The 14299-nt window shown below is 44.1% G+C and overlaps 1 protein-coding gene across 1 annotated transcript; it reads left to right on the top strand.

The window, feature by feature from the left end:
* Window positions 1–500: 500 nt before the first annotated feature.
* On the top strand, window positions 501–5380 carry MRPL44 (mitochondrial ribosomal protein L44). The gene is made up of 4 exons (XM_072143353.1): window positions 501–777; window positions 1921–2389; window positions 2471–2649; window positions 4968–5380. Exons 1-4 carry the CDS (start codon window positions 629–631, stop codon window positions 5137–5139), a joined length of 969 nt encoding a protein of 322 aa, XP_071999454.1. The 5' UTR covers window positions 501–628; the 3' UTR covers window positions 5140–5380.
* Window positions 5381–14299: the final 8919 nt, after the last annotated feature.

The following is a 14299-nucleotide window of genomic DNA, read 5'->3' as shown; positions in this document are numbered from 1 at the left end:
GTTGACGTCAGAGATGAAACTTTAACCAGGGAAACAAACTTGCTTGTGGAAGACTGATCTGAGAACTTCCCTCTACTGTTCACACTAATAACTAGTCTCTTGACTACCAGACCAGATACATATAAGAAAATTAATTGCAGATTTATGGTGGAATTTACAGTAAAATCTGAATGTCGACTATGTACATTTTGTTGTGATATTTTTTTTCTCACAAAAAACGGTAAAAATCTGCAACGTAAATAAATGTGCTCACTATGGATTTAAAGGAATTTTCCTGAGAGGGGATTAGTGTTGCTGGTTTGCCAGCAGGTACATGGAGGGAATGGATAGGTGGTGACAAATACACACTTCAGCACATGGGGGGCACTCAATCCCCCCCTTCCTCACATAGCAGAGGTTTACTTTCTCAGAAGTCATGTGGTAAGATGGGTCACAGGTTTCCTGTCCGGGTCTATGAGATTCTGCCATTTTCAGTGACTGTAAACATGACACACAGTTCAGCGCGCGGAACTATGTCACATTGACTCGTGTTCCGGGGGGAAGTGTGTAACAGCTGCACCGCTCCCCCGTGCCGCAGTCACAAGGTCTTGGTGTGCAGGGGCGCTGTGTGCTGTAACCTCCCGCTGTCATGTCCTTGCTGCTGCTGGGGCTGCGCTCTGTGGCGGCGGCGGGGCTTCGCTGTCCCCCGGTGCGGGGGAAGAAGCGCTGGCTGTGGCCTTATCTCCGGTACCTGGAGAAGAAGGCGGCGCTGGAGGGTCCTCCCCCACCGGTGCCAAGGTGAGGAGCCCCGCGGTGTACCTGTAGTGTCATATAGTATTCTACATATTATATTATATACTGAGTTATAGTATTATATGCTATGTTATTGTACAGTATTATATTATGTAGTATTGTATATTCTAATTGTGTTATAATGATGATCATTAATAAAAAATACATCCCTCCAGTTACCTTGGATTTGGTTCCCAGGCTTTCAGCCGGCTGCCCGATCCCCAATCACTCTGCACCTCCTGCTCCATTGTCCTGGGGCAGGGGACGTTAATTACTGCAGCCGGTCAGTATCCATCACAGATTACCTATAGCTGGTGATGTTCTGCAGTGATGACAAGGCCATACAGTGTTGTCAGACTATGGACAGAGCCTCCCAGGTTTCATTATTAGGGGTCCACAGTAAACTCCACATACTTTTGCAGAGGTTGCATTACGTCAGAAACCTATAGTAGTGACCTATCCCCACATATTAATTTATTAATTGCAGAATCCCTGGTGCTGTCTGTCTCCTCAGGCATACACTTACACCCCTACCAGCCCTGCTGCACAGCTGGGGGCCCAGGGTCCAGTGTATGACACAAGTACTGCACTACACAGAGTATATCAGTTGTGTCAGCATTCTGAATCATTTAAGCACTTTTTTTTTTTTAAGTAACATTTTATTTCACATTACCTGGCTCCCTGCCAGCAGTGTTGCGGTGAGTCCACGAATGGTGAACTGCATTAGATCCATCTAATCTCCTCCTCAATCATCCAGACTGCTTGCAGGGAATCAGGTAATGTGAAATAAAGTTGTATAAAGTAATGAAATGATTCTGAATGCTGAGAGAGGCATTATTAAAATATAGCATAGGCTATAGGAACCATCATTTTCCTGGTGATAGGTTTGCTTTAAATGGATTACAACAGATATACAAAATATCTTCATTTTACAAGGGCTTCTACTAGATTTCACCCCACTAAACAACCAGATCTCTCAGGTAACGTATGAAATGGCCTTTCTAGGTTCTACTATGTAAATGGGCGAGATTTCTTATAGAAGAGGGAATTGTACCTGAAGGGGGTAGGCACTTTAAGAAGGTAAAATAAGGTGATGGAGTCCCTTAAAGCAGCGCTGATGTAACTTGCTTATTGCTTTTCCATCTGCAGGTCACAAAAGCCAAACTTTGATTACCATGCTGAGATTGTGGCATTCTCTAAACGTCTGAATGAGACATTCTCTGTTCAGCTCCTTAAGACTGCATTTGTGAACCAGTCCTATCTGGTGGAAGAGGAGAGCAGGCGGCGGGCGCTGGGCCTGGACCATGAAACTGCTGCTTTGAATCTAGAAGACAACCAGAAGCTGGCAGGAGAGGGCTCAGATTTTACTCAGTCATATCTTACTAGGACTCTACAACAGGCATTTCCCAATCTACCTGAAGCCGGTCTGAAGGCCTTGGTTGACTATCTCACTAGCCAGCAGGTTATATGTCACGTAGCCCAAAATCTTTCTGTAGAAGACCTGACATTGAGTGCAGAGTGCCCCTTGTCTCCTGACACCTTACAGAAAACCTTCTTGGCAGTCATTGGAGCTCTGCTGGAAAGTTCTGGCCCTGAAAAAACGGAGCACTTCCTCCAGGTTTGTTTTAGCATCCTTGTAATATAAAGTCCAGTCTCAATTTTTGAATATATTATAACACAGTTCTTTTCCAATTTTTAGGATTTCCTTATTCCTCAGATGATCGGGAAGGACTTGTTTGATGTCTGGTTTGTTACGGACCCAATGTCGTTACTTGTTGAGCAGTTATCGCAAAGAAATATTCCCCTCCCTGAGCCCCGGATCACGAGACAGTCCGGAGCCACTACTGTGCTACCTGTATACTTTGTAGGACTTTACTGGTAAGTACTTTATATAGTCTCTCTTCTGCTTTATCGTAATTGAAAGATTTGCAACATTGTATTAAAGGGCGTGACCCATGGAGATACATCTATGCAAAAATCTTCATAACAGGCCATGGACGCTTGAAAAATAGCAGGATATGACAAAGTTGTTCCTAGTGGTGGGGCCTGGTAAGGGTCAAGTGTCCCAAATAATTCTTGAAAGAACCCTCCAGTCAAAGCTAATTCATTGAATAATGCATGGTGCAGGACTAATTTACATCGTATTCCTAAAACTTTGCTAAAACCTAGAGTCGTGCTCCTCACTTTAGGCCCTGCACAAGAAACAATTCAATGAATCAGATATGACTGGAGTGTTCCTTAACCGGTTAAGGACCGGGCCCTTTCCTGTTTTTTCATGTCCATTTTTTCACTCCCCACCTTCAAAAATCTATAACTTTTTTATTTTTACACGTAAAGAGCTGTGTGACGGCTTGTTTTCTGCGTAACAAATTGCACTTCATAATTATGGTATTAAATATTCCATGCCATGTACTCGAAAGCGGGAAAAAATTCCAAATGCAATGAAAATGGTGAAAAAACGCATTTGCGCCATTTTCTTGTGGGCTTGGATATTACGTCTTTCACTGAGCGCCCCAAATGACATGTCTACTTTATTCTTTGGGTCGGTACGATTAAGGGGATACCAAATTTGTATAGGTTTTATAATGTTTTCATACATTTACAAAAATTAAAACCTCCTGTACAAAAATAATTTTTTTGATTTTGCCAACTTCTGGCGCTAATAACTTTTTTATACTTTGGTGTACGGAGCTGTGGGTGGTGTCATTTTTTGCGAAATTTGATAATATGTTCAATGATATCATTTTTAGGACTGTACGACCTTTTGATCACTTTTTATAGATTTTTTTTAGATTTTTCAAAATGGCAAAAAAAGTGCCATTTTCGACTTTGGGCGCTATTTTCCGTTACGGGGTTAAACGCATTGAAAAACCGTTATCATATTTTGATCGGGCATTTTCGGACGCGGCGATACCTTATGATTTTTACTGTTAATTTATATTTATGTCAGTTCTAGGGAAAGGGGGGTGATTTGAAATTTTAGTTTTTTTTATTATAATTTTTTTTTTTTTTAAACTTTTTTTTATTTTTATTTATACTATTTTTCAGAACACTTAGGGTACTTTAACCCTAGGTTGTCTGATCGATCCTATCATATACTGCCATACTACAGTATGGCAGTATATGGGGATTTTCTTCCTCATTCATTACAATGAAGGGGTTAAAACGAAAGACCCGAGGCTACCATGGAGACGGAGCCCATGCGCCGCTATCTGTTTGAGGCTGCCGGCAGCTTTGCCGGCAGCCCACGCTGTGAAAACACCCGCGATCGGTGCTAGCTTTGCTGTAATATGCAGCAAAGACTTACCGGCTATGGAGAGGGCACAGCCCGTGAACCCTCTCCATGCAGCGCGACGCGACCGCCGCCGTGAATACACGGCGGGCGGTCGCGAACCGGTTAAATCACATAATAACTAAATTAACATATAGAATTGGAAGCTAACTACAAGTGGCCGAGATGTAGTTGAGAAGTTGCGCAGATGTTGTATGTAATAAGTTCATTGAGAGAGGGCGTGTCTGTTAAAGAGAACCCGTCAGGCAAAATAACCCCCCTAAACTAAATATATTTTCATAAACTGCGATTAGAGAGCATTGCCTCTATCCCGTCATTGTCCCTCTACATGCCTGTAAACCTAAGCAATGAGGTCCTAAAGCTGTATGCAAATGACCTGTGAAATGTCCAATGAGTCATTAGCATATTCAAGCTGTCCAGCTTATTCATGAGTGGGAGGGACAGCCACACCCCCAGTGCTTGACTGACAGCCTCTACAATGATGGGGAGGGGAAGGGTAACAGGAGTGACATCACTGCCTCTGACCATGTGACCAGCCTCATTTACATAATAAAGAATAGATGATTTTACAATGAATAATGTATGAAATAACTAGATAAAGGCTGGGATGGGATCCTTGTGAGCTGCTCCAACAGGTAGTAGTGACAGGACTAGTGACACAGACCTGATGACAGGTGTCCTTTAAGCAGTGGTCACTCGCTGGTAAGGGTATTCCAGACATAGATGCCAATCAACTTTAGACTGTACTTTTTGGGTATCTTCCTCATTGGAGACTGCTTAGGAGTGATAGGGATACAGCTGAATTGTATAAAACTTAACCTATTTGACGTTACTTGTCCTAATATTAGCATTACATGCCTGCTGTATATGCCACACGTTTTCTATCCTTACCTGTCTCTAACAGTGATAAGAAGCTGATAGCTGAAGGCCCGGGTGAGACCGTCATTGCCGCAGAGGAGGAGGCAGCTCGTGTGGCGCTGAGGAAGATGTTTGGATTCGCAGAAAACAGGCGTCCTTGGGATTATTCTCCATACAGACAGGATAACAGTGATAAGAAAGCCATACATACATCCTAACTATTGCTGTGCGTATAACTGTGTATTATGTGAACAGACTTTCACTTTGGACATAAGTGGAGCCAGTATTTCCAATAATGTCACCCTCCTCCTTCTTCGATCTCCTGTACTCCATGTTGAATACACAGATATTTCCTGCAGGATTTCCCTTGCTTTTTGTATTTATACTGTAAGAAGGAAGAGTAAACCATTGATCATTTTGATTACAATTATCAAATATAAATTGGATTATAGAAGAGTCCACCATTGCCTAGTAATCATTTCTGTTCGTTTGTGTCTAATATGCCTATTAGGCTCTTTGTCAGGTAAGTGCTTCTAGTAGAAAATGTAGACTTTCTCACCTCAGTGGAGTTAATGTATGAGGAGAATCTCGGCCGGGCATTTTGGGTCACTAAACCAACTACATGTCTGTGGATATGATCCGTGGTTTAGAGTCCCAAATGTGTTTTCCCTATAAAAAAAATATCATCATCATAATAATAATCTTTATTTATATAGCGCCATCAAATTCAGTGCTTTGCAAATCATAGGGGACATATACAAATATAATATTACATTAGAAGAACAAACAGTCATATGGAGCAATAAGAACTTACAGACTATGAGGATGAGGGGGTGACACAAGACGTAAAAGAACTTGTAGAATGGTCCAGCCATTCTTTATAAGTGAACAATATAAAATAATTTAATAACTAAAAATTCTTCTGCTTGAACCAGCCCTCAGCCGCCCGCCATCTTATATACAGGGTCCAAGGTGAAAAAGACTGCAGAGAAGCCTGGAGCTCGGTATATATCTGCTGTTTGCGGAATAACAGACAGGAGATAGGACGCAGGATGGATTAGTAAAGGGAGAGGTGACGTTTCATGCAGTTAGCGAGTGTGATAGGCTTGCCTAAATAGATGGGTTTTAAGAGCACGTTTTAAGCTTTGGAGGGTGGGTATTAGTCTGAGAGTCTGGGGAAGGGCATTCCAGAGAATTGGTGCAGCTAGGGAGAATTAAGGTAGAGTTTAATCTAATATCACTGGGAGATCGAAGAGCACGAGAAGGGCAAGAATATATGGTGAAAAAGAGAGGTCAGAGTCCAGCACAACCCCAAGACAGCGGCCTGGTGCCTTGGTGCTATAGTAATCCCACTGACCAAGATGGAGAGGTTAGGGTTAGGTAAGTTAGTAGATGGAGGAAAAACAAGAAGTTCAGTCTTAGAAAGATTAAGTTTCAAGAAGAGAGAGGACATGATATTAGAGAAAGCAGAGTGACATTCGCTAGTTATCTGGAGTAAGGCAGGGGTGATGTTACGTGCAGAAGTATATAGCTGGGTGTCATCAGCATAAAGATGATACTGGAAACCAAATCTGCTGATGGTCTGTCCATTGGGAGCAGTATAGAGAGAGAAGAGGGCCTAGGACGGAGCCCTGAGGAACACCAACACAGAGGAAGATGAGAAGAGAAAGATCCAGAAAAGGAGACACTGAAAGTGCGGTCAGAGAGATAGGAAGAAAACCAAGAGTGTGCAGTGTCCTTTAGGCCAGTGGAGCGAACCGTCCTGAGCAGGCGCTGGTGGTCCACAGTATCAAACGCTGCCGATAGATCCAGAAGAATGAAGAGCGAATAGTCACCTTTGGATTTTGCAGTGAGGAGATCATTGGAGACCTTAGAGCAGATTCAGTGGAGTGCATAGAGAGGAAATCAGATTGCAGGGGATCAAGGAGGGAGTTAGCTGAGAGATAGCGGGTTATAGAGAATAGACCAGGCGTTCCAGGAGTTTGGAGATAAAAGGGAGATAAGAAACTAGTCTGTAGTAAGTAGCATTGGATGGGTCCAGTGAAGGTTTCTTTAGTAATGAGGTAACCACAGCATGGTTGAAAGAAGAGGGGACGACACCAGAAGAAAGAGAGAGGTTGAAGATTTTAGTGAGGTGAGAAGCGACTGCTGGGGAGAGAGACTGTACAAGATGTGAGGGGATGGGGTCACTGATGCAGGTAGTGGGGCGAGCAGAGGAAAGGAGCCTGGACACTTCTTCCTCTGTGACTGGCTCAAATAAAGAGAGTAAACAAAGTGAGGCACTGGACGGAAGGGGATTAGTGGGGTGAGAGGATTGAGCAATTATTTCCTGACGAATGCAATAAATTTTATCCTTAAAGTAGGTGCCAGATCTTCAACCCCAAGGTCTGTGACAGGTGGCTGCACCTTTGGTGTTAGTAAGGAGTGAAGGGTATCAAAGAGCCTTTTGGGGTTGTTAGAGAGAGAGGATATGAGATTAGTAAAATAGACCTGTTTAGCGAGATGAAGGGCAGAGTTATAGGTTTTTTGCATAAATTTGAAGTGTAGAAAGTCTGCAGATGTGCAAGATTTTCTCCACAGACGTTCAGCAGCCCTGGAGCACTGCCAAAGGAAACAAGTTTGTTCAGTGTGCCAAGGTTGCTTGCGTGTATGTTGAAAATTTAGGATAGTGAGTGGTGACATCTCATCTAGCGTGCTTCTGACAGTGTGATTATAGTGGTTAGTAGCCAGGTTTGGACAGGTGAAAGAGGAGATGGGGGACAGTGCAGACTGTAAGTTTTCTGTGAGTTGGCGAGTATCTATTGCACTTGGGTTGGGTTGCGGTATGAATGATGGGTGGAAGGATTCAGAGAAGGTGAAGAATTATTGAAAGTAAAAGAAAGGAGGTTATGGTCTGAAAGTGGAAAGGAAGCATTGGTAAAATTAGATATTGAAGATGGCGGAGAAAAGACCATATCGAGTATGTTTCCATCATAATGAGTGGGGGAATCACAGAGTTTTGAAAGACCTAGAGAAGTAGTTAGTGCCATGAGCTGAGAGGCAGGAGGGGAAATGGGAGTGTTAACAGGGATGTTGAAGTCTCCCATGATGATGGTTGGAATGTCACAGGATAGAAAGTGAGAGAGCCAAGAGGCAAAGTGGTCAAGGAACCTGGGTGAGCCGGGAGGATGGTATACTACAGCCATTTGAAGAGAGAATGGGCGGTACAGGAGTAATGACCTGGAAAGTGCATTGTGGAGAGAGGAGTATGCCTACCCCTCCTCCCTGCCTATTCTCAGGTCTGGAACAGTGAGAAAAGTGTAAACCGCCATAGGACAATGCCGCAACCGAGGCGGAGTCATCCTGCTGGATCCACGTGTCCGTGATGGCAAGCATATCAGAAGAGAAAGATGAGTCCAGTAAAGTGCTTAAGACTTTGGTACCCCCACTTTGTTTCAGTGCCGTTGCTGTATTACACACTGGTCTCTTTGAATGTGTCCTGTACCTAAGGCACCTGTGCAGTGTATCCAGGGTGTACTACACCAGCTTCAGTGCATGATTGCACAGGATTGGAGAGTTACAGACCAGGATAAATATTTGGGCCCGGAGAGAAATGATATAGGGCACATAGGGACATTAAACCACTGTAAGTGCTTTAGTGTCCCAACTTGCCGTGACAGGTACTCTATAAAGAATTTTTTGGATGTAGAATATTATACAAAGTTAATTTCAGCCAATAATTATAGGTGATTTTATTTATTTACATTGATAGTCCAGTAATACTGTTACAAACAGCAGGTGGCGCCATTCTATAAGAAGCCTTTATGTATCCAGTTCATAAAACCTGCAACGGTAGACAAAGGTGTTTAGTTTTACTATTTTCTCCATTTAACCAACTGAGGAATCACTAGGTGGAAAGCTGCAGCATCTTCTCTTCTGGAACCAAAGCTGCTGGTTTTACAATCATTAGTTACGACTTAAAGGGAACCTACCACCACAAATCTACCTATAAAGGTAGATCGGGTGGTAGGTGGATCAATGGGACGTGAGGATAGCCCTTTTTTGTTAACTTTTATTAAACTTGTATGCAAATTTACTTATGCGGCTACTGGGGCGTGGAGTAGCCGCATCTGAGGTTACACGAGGCGGCTACTCCACGACCCGGTAGCCACTTTTCCCCTCCTACTCACCATCTTCGGCGCGCAGCTCTGCGCAGCTGCGCGCCCTCGTCCGGTGATCCTGCCATCTGCGCATGCGCAGAAGAGCAGGCCCGCGCCTGTGCGGTCACTGCTCCGAAACAGGCGCGGGTCTGCTCTTCTGCGCATGCGCAGACGGCAGGATCGCCGGACGAGGGCGCACAGCTGCGCAGAGCTGCGCGCCGAAGATGGTGAGTAGGAGGGGAAAAGTGGCTACCGGGTCGTGGAGTAGCCGCCTCGTGTAACCTCAGATGCGGCTACTCCATGCCCTAGTAGCCACATAAGGAAATTTGCATACAAGTTTAATAAAAGTTAACAAAAAAGTGTGGGGACGTGAGGATTAGCCCTTAAAAGGGCTATCCTCACGTCCCATTGATCCACCTACCAACCGATCTACCTTTATAGGTAGATTTGTGGTGGTAGGTTCCCTTTAAGCATGCTGTGATCTTATGGCATGTGGCTACAAGGAACTACTATGTAGCTCTAGCTTAAAGAGGGAGGGCACGGATATCTAAGCACGGATAAAAAGCTCCAGGCCTTTTACAGTTCCCAACTCATGGAACTGCCATGATCTTATGGCATGTTTTCTAAAGAATTATATTGTAAAAGGATTATTTATAACCAAAATGTTTGCAACGGTATAAAATAAAAATGGATTAATGCTCGCTGTACAGAAGTCCACAAGTCCAGGATTGTCTCCTCTTCATGAGTTTCTTCATTAACCCCTTTGTGACCAGTGATCACTGATGTCGGAATGTCCAGGTACATTTTTGCAATTCTGTTATGAGCTTCTTTAAATGGAATGCCCAGACCCGTCTGCTCCTTATGTCCCGGGTTGTTCATCTGCAACCCAGGTTAATTGTGACTCGGACTATGAGGAGGTGGGTCAGTTTCTCTCTGTCTTATCTGATAACTCCGAGGATGAGAGAGCAGCGAAACCAAGTTTTTTACCAGGGGACACGGACCATCTTGTGCGATTAGTCCGGGCCACTGTGGACATTGAGGAGGATATAGAACCCAAGTCTATTCAGGATGTGATGTTTGAGGGTCAAACTAAAGAAGGTATTCCCAATACATAAACACATCTCTGACCTCATTAAGAATGAGTGGAAAATGCCAAATATTTATCCCTAGAGTCATCAAGTGGAAAAACCCCTGCAGAGGAGGATTCCTCTTTCTGGGAGGGGGTCTCGAAAATAGACGTTTCAATTTCTAAAATCTCTAAGCAGGCCTCCCTTTTGAGGATATGGGGTACCTTAAAGACCCCAAGGACGAGAAGGCGGAAGGTTTTTTGAGGAACCCGCAATCACCTTATTTAAACCTAATATCGATGCAACCTGCATAACCTGCTCTCTTATCCTCTGGTTGGACCAATTACAGGCGGACATTGAGAACAAAGTGCCAAGTGAGAGCCTTATTCAGTCACTATCCATTATTAGGAAAGGGGCATCATTCTTGGCTGATGCGTCAGTAGACGCTCTGAGACTGTCAGGCAGGGGAGCCTCACTTTCAAATTCTGCGAGGTGGGCCCTCTGGCTGAAGAATTGGTTGGGGGACTTAAATTCAAAATACAAATTGTGTGGCATCCCCTGTGAAGGAAAAACCCCTCTTTGGGCCAACCCTTGTAGAACTGTTGGAGGTAGAAAGGATAAAGGTGATAGTTCCTTTAGGCCCTTTTCCAAACCCTTCTCTAGTCAGCGTAGACTGAGACAGGATAAGGATAATGCTATCAGAGAAGCCAGGAGGTCTTGGGGGTTCCTCTTCTCCTGAACTACAGAGGACCCCAAGAAACCTTCTACCCAATAACATCAGGATTTTGGTGGGGGGGGGCTCTATCTAATTTTTTCCAGCCTGGGAAAAATATGTGGGTGTAAGTGGGTCTTGCAAATTATCAAAGAAGGCCTAAAATGAGATTTTCCTCCATAAGATTCAAGGTGACGAAGACAGACCCGGGTATGAACTGGGGTGCGATGATATCTGCGGTTCTTTTAGACAGGGGGGTATTAGAACAGATCCCTCGAGAGGAATTAGAAAACAGGTTTTTACTCAACCCTGTTTTGAGTGAGAAAGTCCTCAGGCAAGTTAAGAACCATCATTTATTTAAAACCCCTCAACAAATATTTAGTTGTTCTGAGGTTCAAGATGGAGACTCTAAAATCCACAGTCAACCTCCTATTTCCAGCCTGTTTCATGGCGTCTGTCGACCTGGCAGACGCCTATTACCACATCCTAGTCCACTTCCAGTACAGAAAATATCTAAGAGTAGCCATCCAAGTAGCGGGGGTCTGACAACATTTTCAGTTTAGGGCAATGCCTTTCAGTGTCACCATCGCACAAAGGGTGTTCACAAAAATCATATCGGAGGTTGCGGCCCTCATAAGGCAAGGTCAGGGGTTATTCGTCCCATACTTGGATAACTTCCTGCTTGTTGGGGACTCCATAGAGGCGGTGCAGACTCAGACCCGGGGGGTATGCCGGATTCTGTCTCAGTTGGGGTGACTCATAAACCTAGAAAAATCTTCTCTAGTTCCAGCCCAACAGAAGATATTTCTGGGTATCCTGTTAGGCTTACATTGCAAAAGGTCCTTTCTTCCACCCAAAAAGATAGAAAAAAATTTGAGGACTGTTCAGGGCGCGTGTAGTTGTCTCTCTCAATCAGGGTATGTCCCTAGTGGGTCATATGACAGCAGCCATCCCAGGGGTAGCATGGCCTCAGTTTCACTCGAGGCCCTTACATTTGTGTATTCTGGATCAATGGGACCGGTCCCCCTCTTTTCTAGATCAGCCCCTGTCCGTGTCCAAGGAGACCCTTCTCTCTCTGAGGTGGTGGGAAGATAATCAGGGACACTCAGTGAGACTCCCATGGTTTCGAGGAAAAATTTACATCATGTCCACGGATGCCAGCCTCAGGGGTTGGGGGGCTCACCTGGGAGATTCGACTTTCCAGGGTACCTGGGACCGAGCCACCAGGGGCAGGTCCTCCAATTTCAAGGAATTACTGGCAGTCCTGAGGGCCTTAAAGTCTGCAATTCCAAAAATAATAGGAGTGGACTTGAAGGTCCTCTCGGACAAAATCATAGAGGTGGCATATGTAAACCATCAGGGGAGCACAAGAAACCCAGAACTTATGGAGGTAGCAAGTCAGATCTTCTCCCATGCAGATACCTCTCTGTCCTCCCTAGTGGCAGTTCATATCAGGGGAAAGGACAATGATGTTGCAGACTTCCTGAGTCGCCAGCCGCTAAGGCAGGGAGAGTGGGCATTAGATCCAGTAGTATTTCAGGATGTGGTCAGGTTGTTGGGCCTTCTAGAAATCGACCTGTTCGCTTCTCGGAAGAACAGGAAGGTTCGATGATTTCCCTGCCATTGATGGGGCTGGAATAGATTAGAATTCGCAAGACACATGTCTGGTGCTACAAATGAAAATTCTAATATTTCAGCCCTATCAAAGCATTTCATGGCATGGAGGCATGGAGTTTTGAATGGCAGGGAATTGAAAGGGTCACCAAACACATAAGAGGGGGAGACGCTAGAAGAAACTATTAAACCCTGAGTCCTACTGAATGTTCGTGTTAAATACAAGACATCCTGATGGATTAAACTAACGTCAGGATTTAATTCTATGTTACAAGGAATCTTGCAATAAGTTTCTGGTTTACAACTAAAATATGGATAATAATGTTTTACATTAATGTAATGTTAATTCTTCATTTTTTTACCTGGCCCTGCGGGTCACTAGAGAATCTATTTATTGTGTGCTGGAAATGAAAGGGTTCTGTGAAACTAACACTGATATCCACCCCCATGATATCACAGTAAAGGGAAGGGGAACTAGTGTTTTAAATGGATTTTTAGATTTTGTTTGTCAGATCATGACTAAAGCCTGAGCGGCTGAAACGCGTTGATCGATACTTGTGTATCTAGGGGATCTATATAGTATGCCTACGGATGTTTTTATATGAGCCTAATAAAGAAGACAAAGGGGCACATTTACTAGGGTCCGCCGATTGCATTTCCGTCGGGTTTCCCAAATTTTTCAGTTTTGCGCTGCATTTAACTGGGGTTTTTGGCGCACACGATCGGATTTTGGCACATCAGCACTGGCTTTCACGCAACTCAAATGGGGGGCAGGCCGTCGGACCAGCGCGGGATTTAACATCTCAAATTGTGTCGCAAGCCATGTAATTACATACACCAGGAAGAAGATGATGAACTCTGGCGGACCTCAGCGGGGAAGCGACGCTTGCCGCATGATCTTGGTGAATCACGCTGGACTTTATCAACGTCGCACCGTCCGGATTGGGGATCGCGACTGGACTGGGTAAGTAAATGTGCCCCAATATGTTTTAAGCCACGAACACTGTGCTGGATCGTGGCATGCTTGTTGTACTGTTGTAGGATGAAATTGGCTCCACTCAAGTGCTGTCCACAGTGTATGGCATGGCATTGCAAAATGGCGTGATAGCCTTCCTGATTTTCAATTTTCAACCTTGTACAAATCTCCCACTTTACCAGCACCAAAGCAACCTCAGACCATCACATGACCTCCACCATGCTTGACAGATGGCGTCAGGCACTCTTCCAGCACCGCTTTAGTTCTGTGTATCACAAATGTTCTTCTGTATGATCCAAGTCAAATTTGGGTTCATCTGTCCATAACACTTTTTTCCAATCTTCCTCTGTCCAATGTGTGTGTTCTTTTACCCATATTAATATTTTCCTTTTATTAGCCAGTCTCCGATTTGGCTTTTTCTTTGTCACTCTGCCCTGAAGGCCACCATCCTGGAATTGCCTATTCACTGAAGAGGCTGACACTGGCCTTTGGCGGGTTCTGTGTAACAAAGCTGCCAGTTGAGGACCTGTGAGGCATTGGTTTCTTAAACTAGAGACTCTAATGTACTTGTCTTGTTGCCTAGTTGTGCAGCAGGGGTCTCCCACTTCTCTTTCTACTCTAGTTAGAGCCTAGTACCTAACTTTACAAACAAACAAGGGAAATACCAAAAGTAAAAAATATTAAGAACAAGGTTCTAATATTCAAATAAATTGAAAATGCCCAGGCGGCTCCTTGGAATCCCTAACTAACACCAAACTTCCTCAGGTTAACTTTAGAATAATATATTACCTATTGTATCTCAAAAATTGGGAAAAATAAAGCTAAAGGATAACAATATCAGAAAAATAAAAGGATAAATCTTTATTATTC

The sequence above is a fragment of the Engystomops pustulosus genome, chromosome 3, assembly GCF_040894005.1.
Source record: "Engystomops pustulosus chromosome 3, aEngPut4.maternal, whole genome shotgun sequence".
Taxonomy (NCBI): domain Eukaryota; kingdom Metazoa; phylum Chordata; class Amphibia; order Anura; family Leptodactylidae; genus Engystomops; species Engystomops pustulosus.
The sequence above is the reverse complement of the archived record's forward strand: the minus strand, read 5'-3'. Positions and strand labels throughout refer to the sequence as shown.

What these genes read in the sequence shown, in the direction of transcription:
- MRPL44 (XM_072143353.1), top strand. Translation starts at nt 629, where the DNA reads ATGTCCTTGCTGCTGCTGGGGCTGCGCTCTGTGGCGGCGGCGGGGCTT. An exon ending in CCTCCCCCACCGGTGCCAAG is followed by an intron (nt 778 to 1,920) that starts GTGAGGAGCCCC and finishes TTCCATCTGCAG; the next exon opens with GTCACAAAAGCCAAACTTTG. An exon ending in TACTTTGTAGGACTTTACTG is followed by an intron (nt 2,650 to 4,967) that starts GTAAGTACTTTA and finishes TGTCTCTAACAG; the next exon opens with TGATAAGAAGCTGATAGCTG.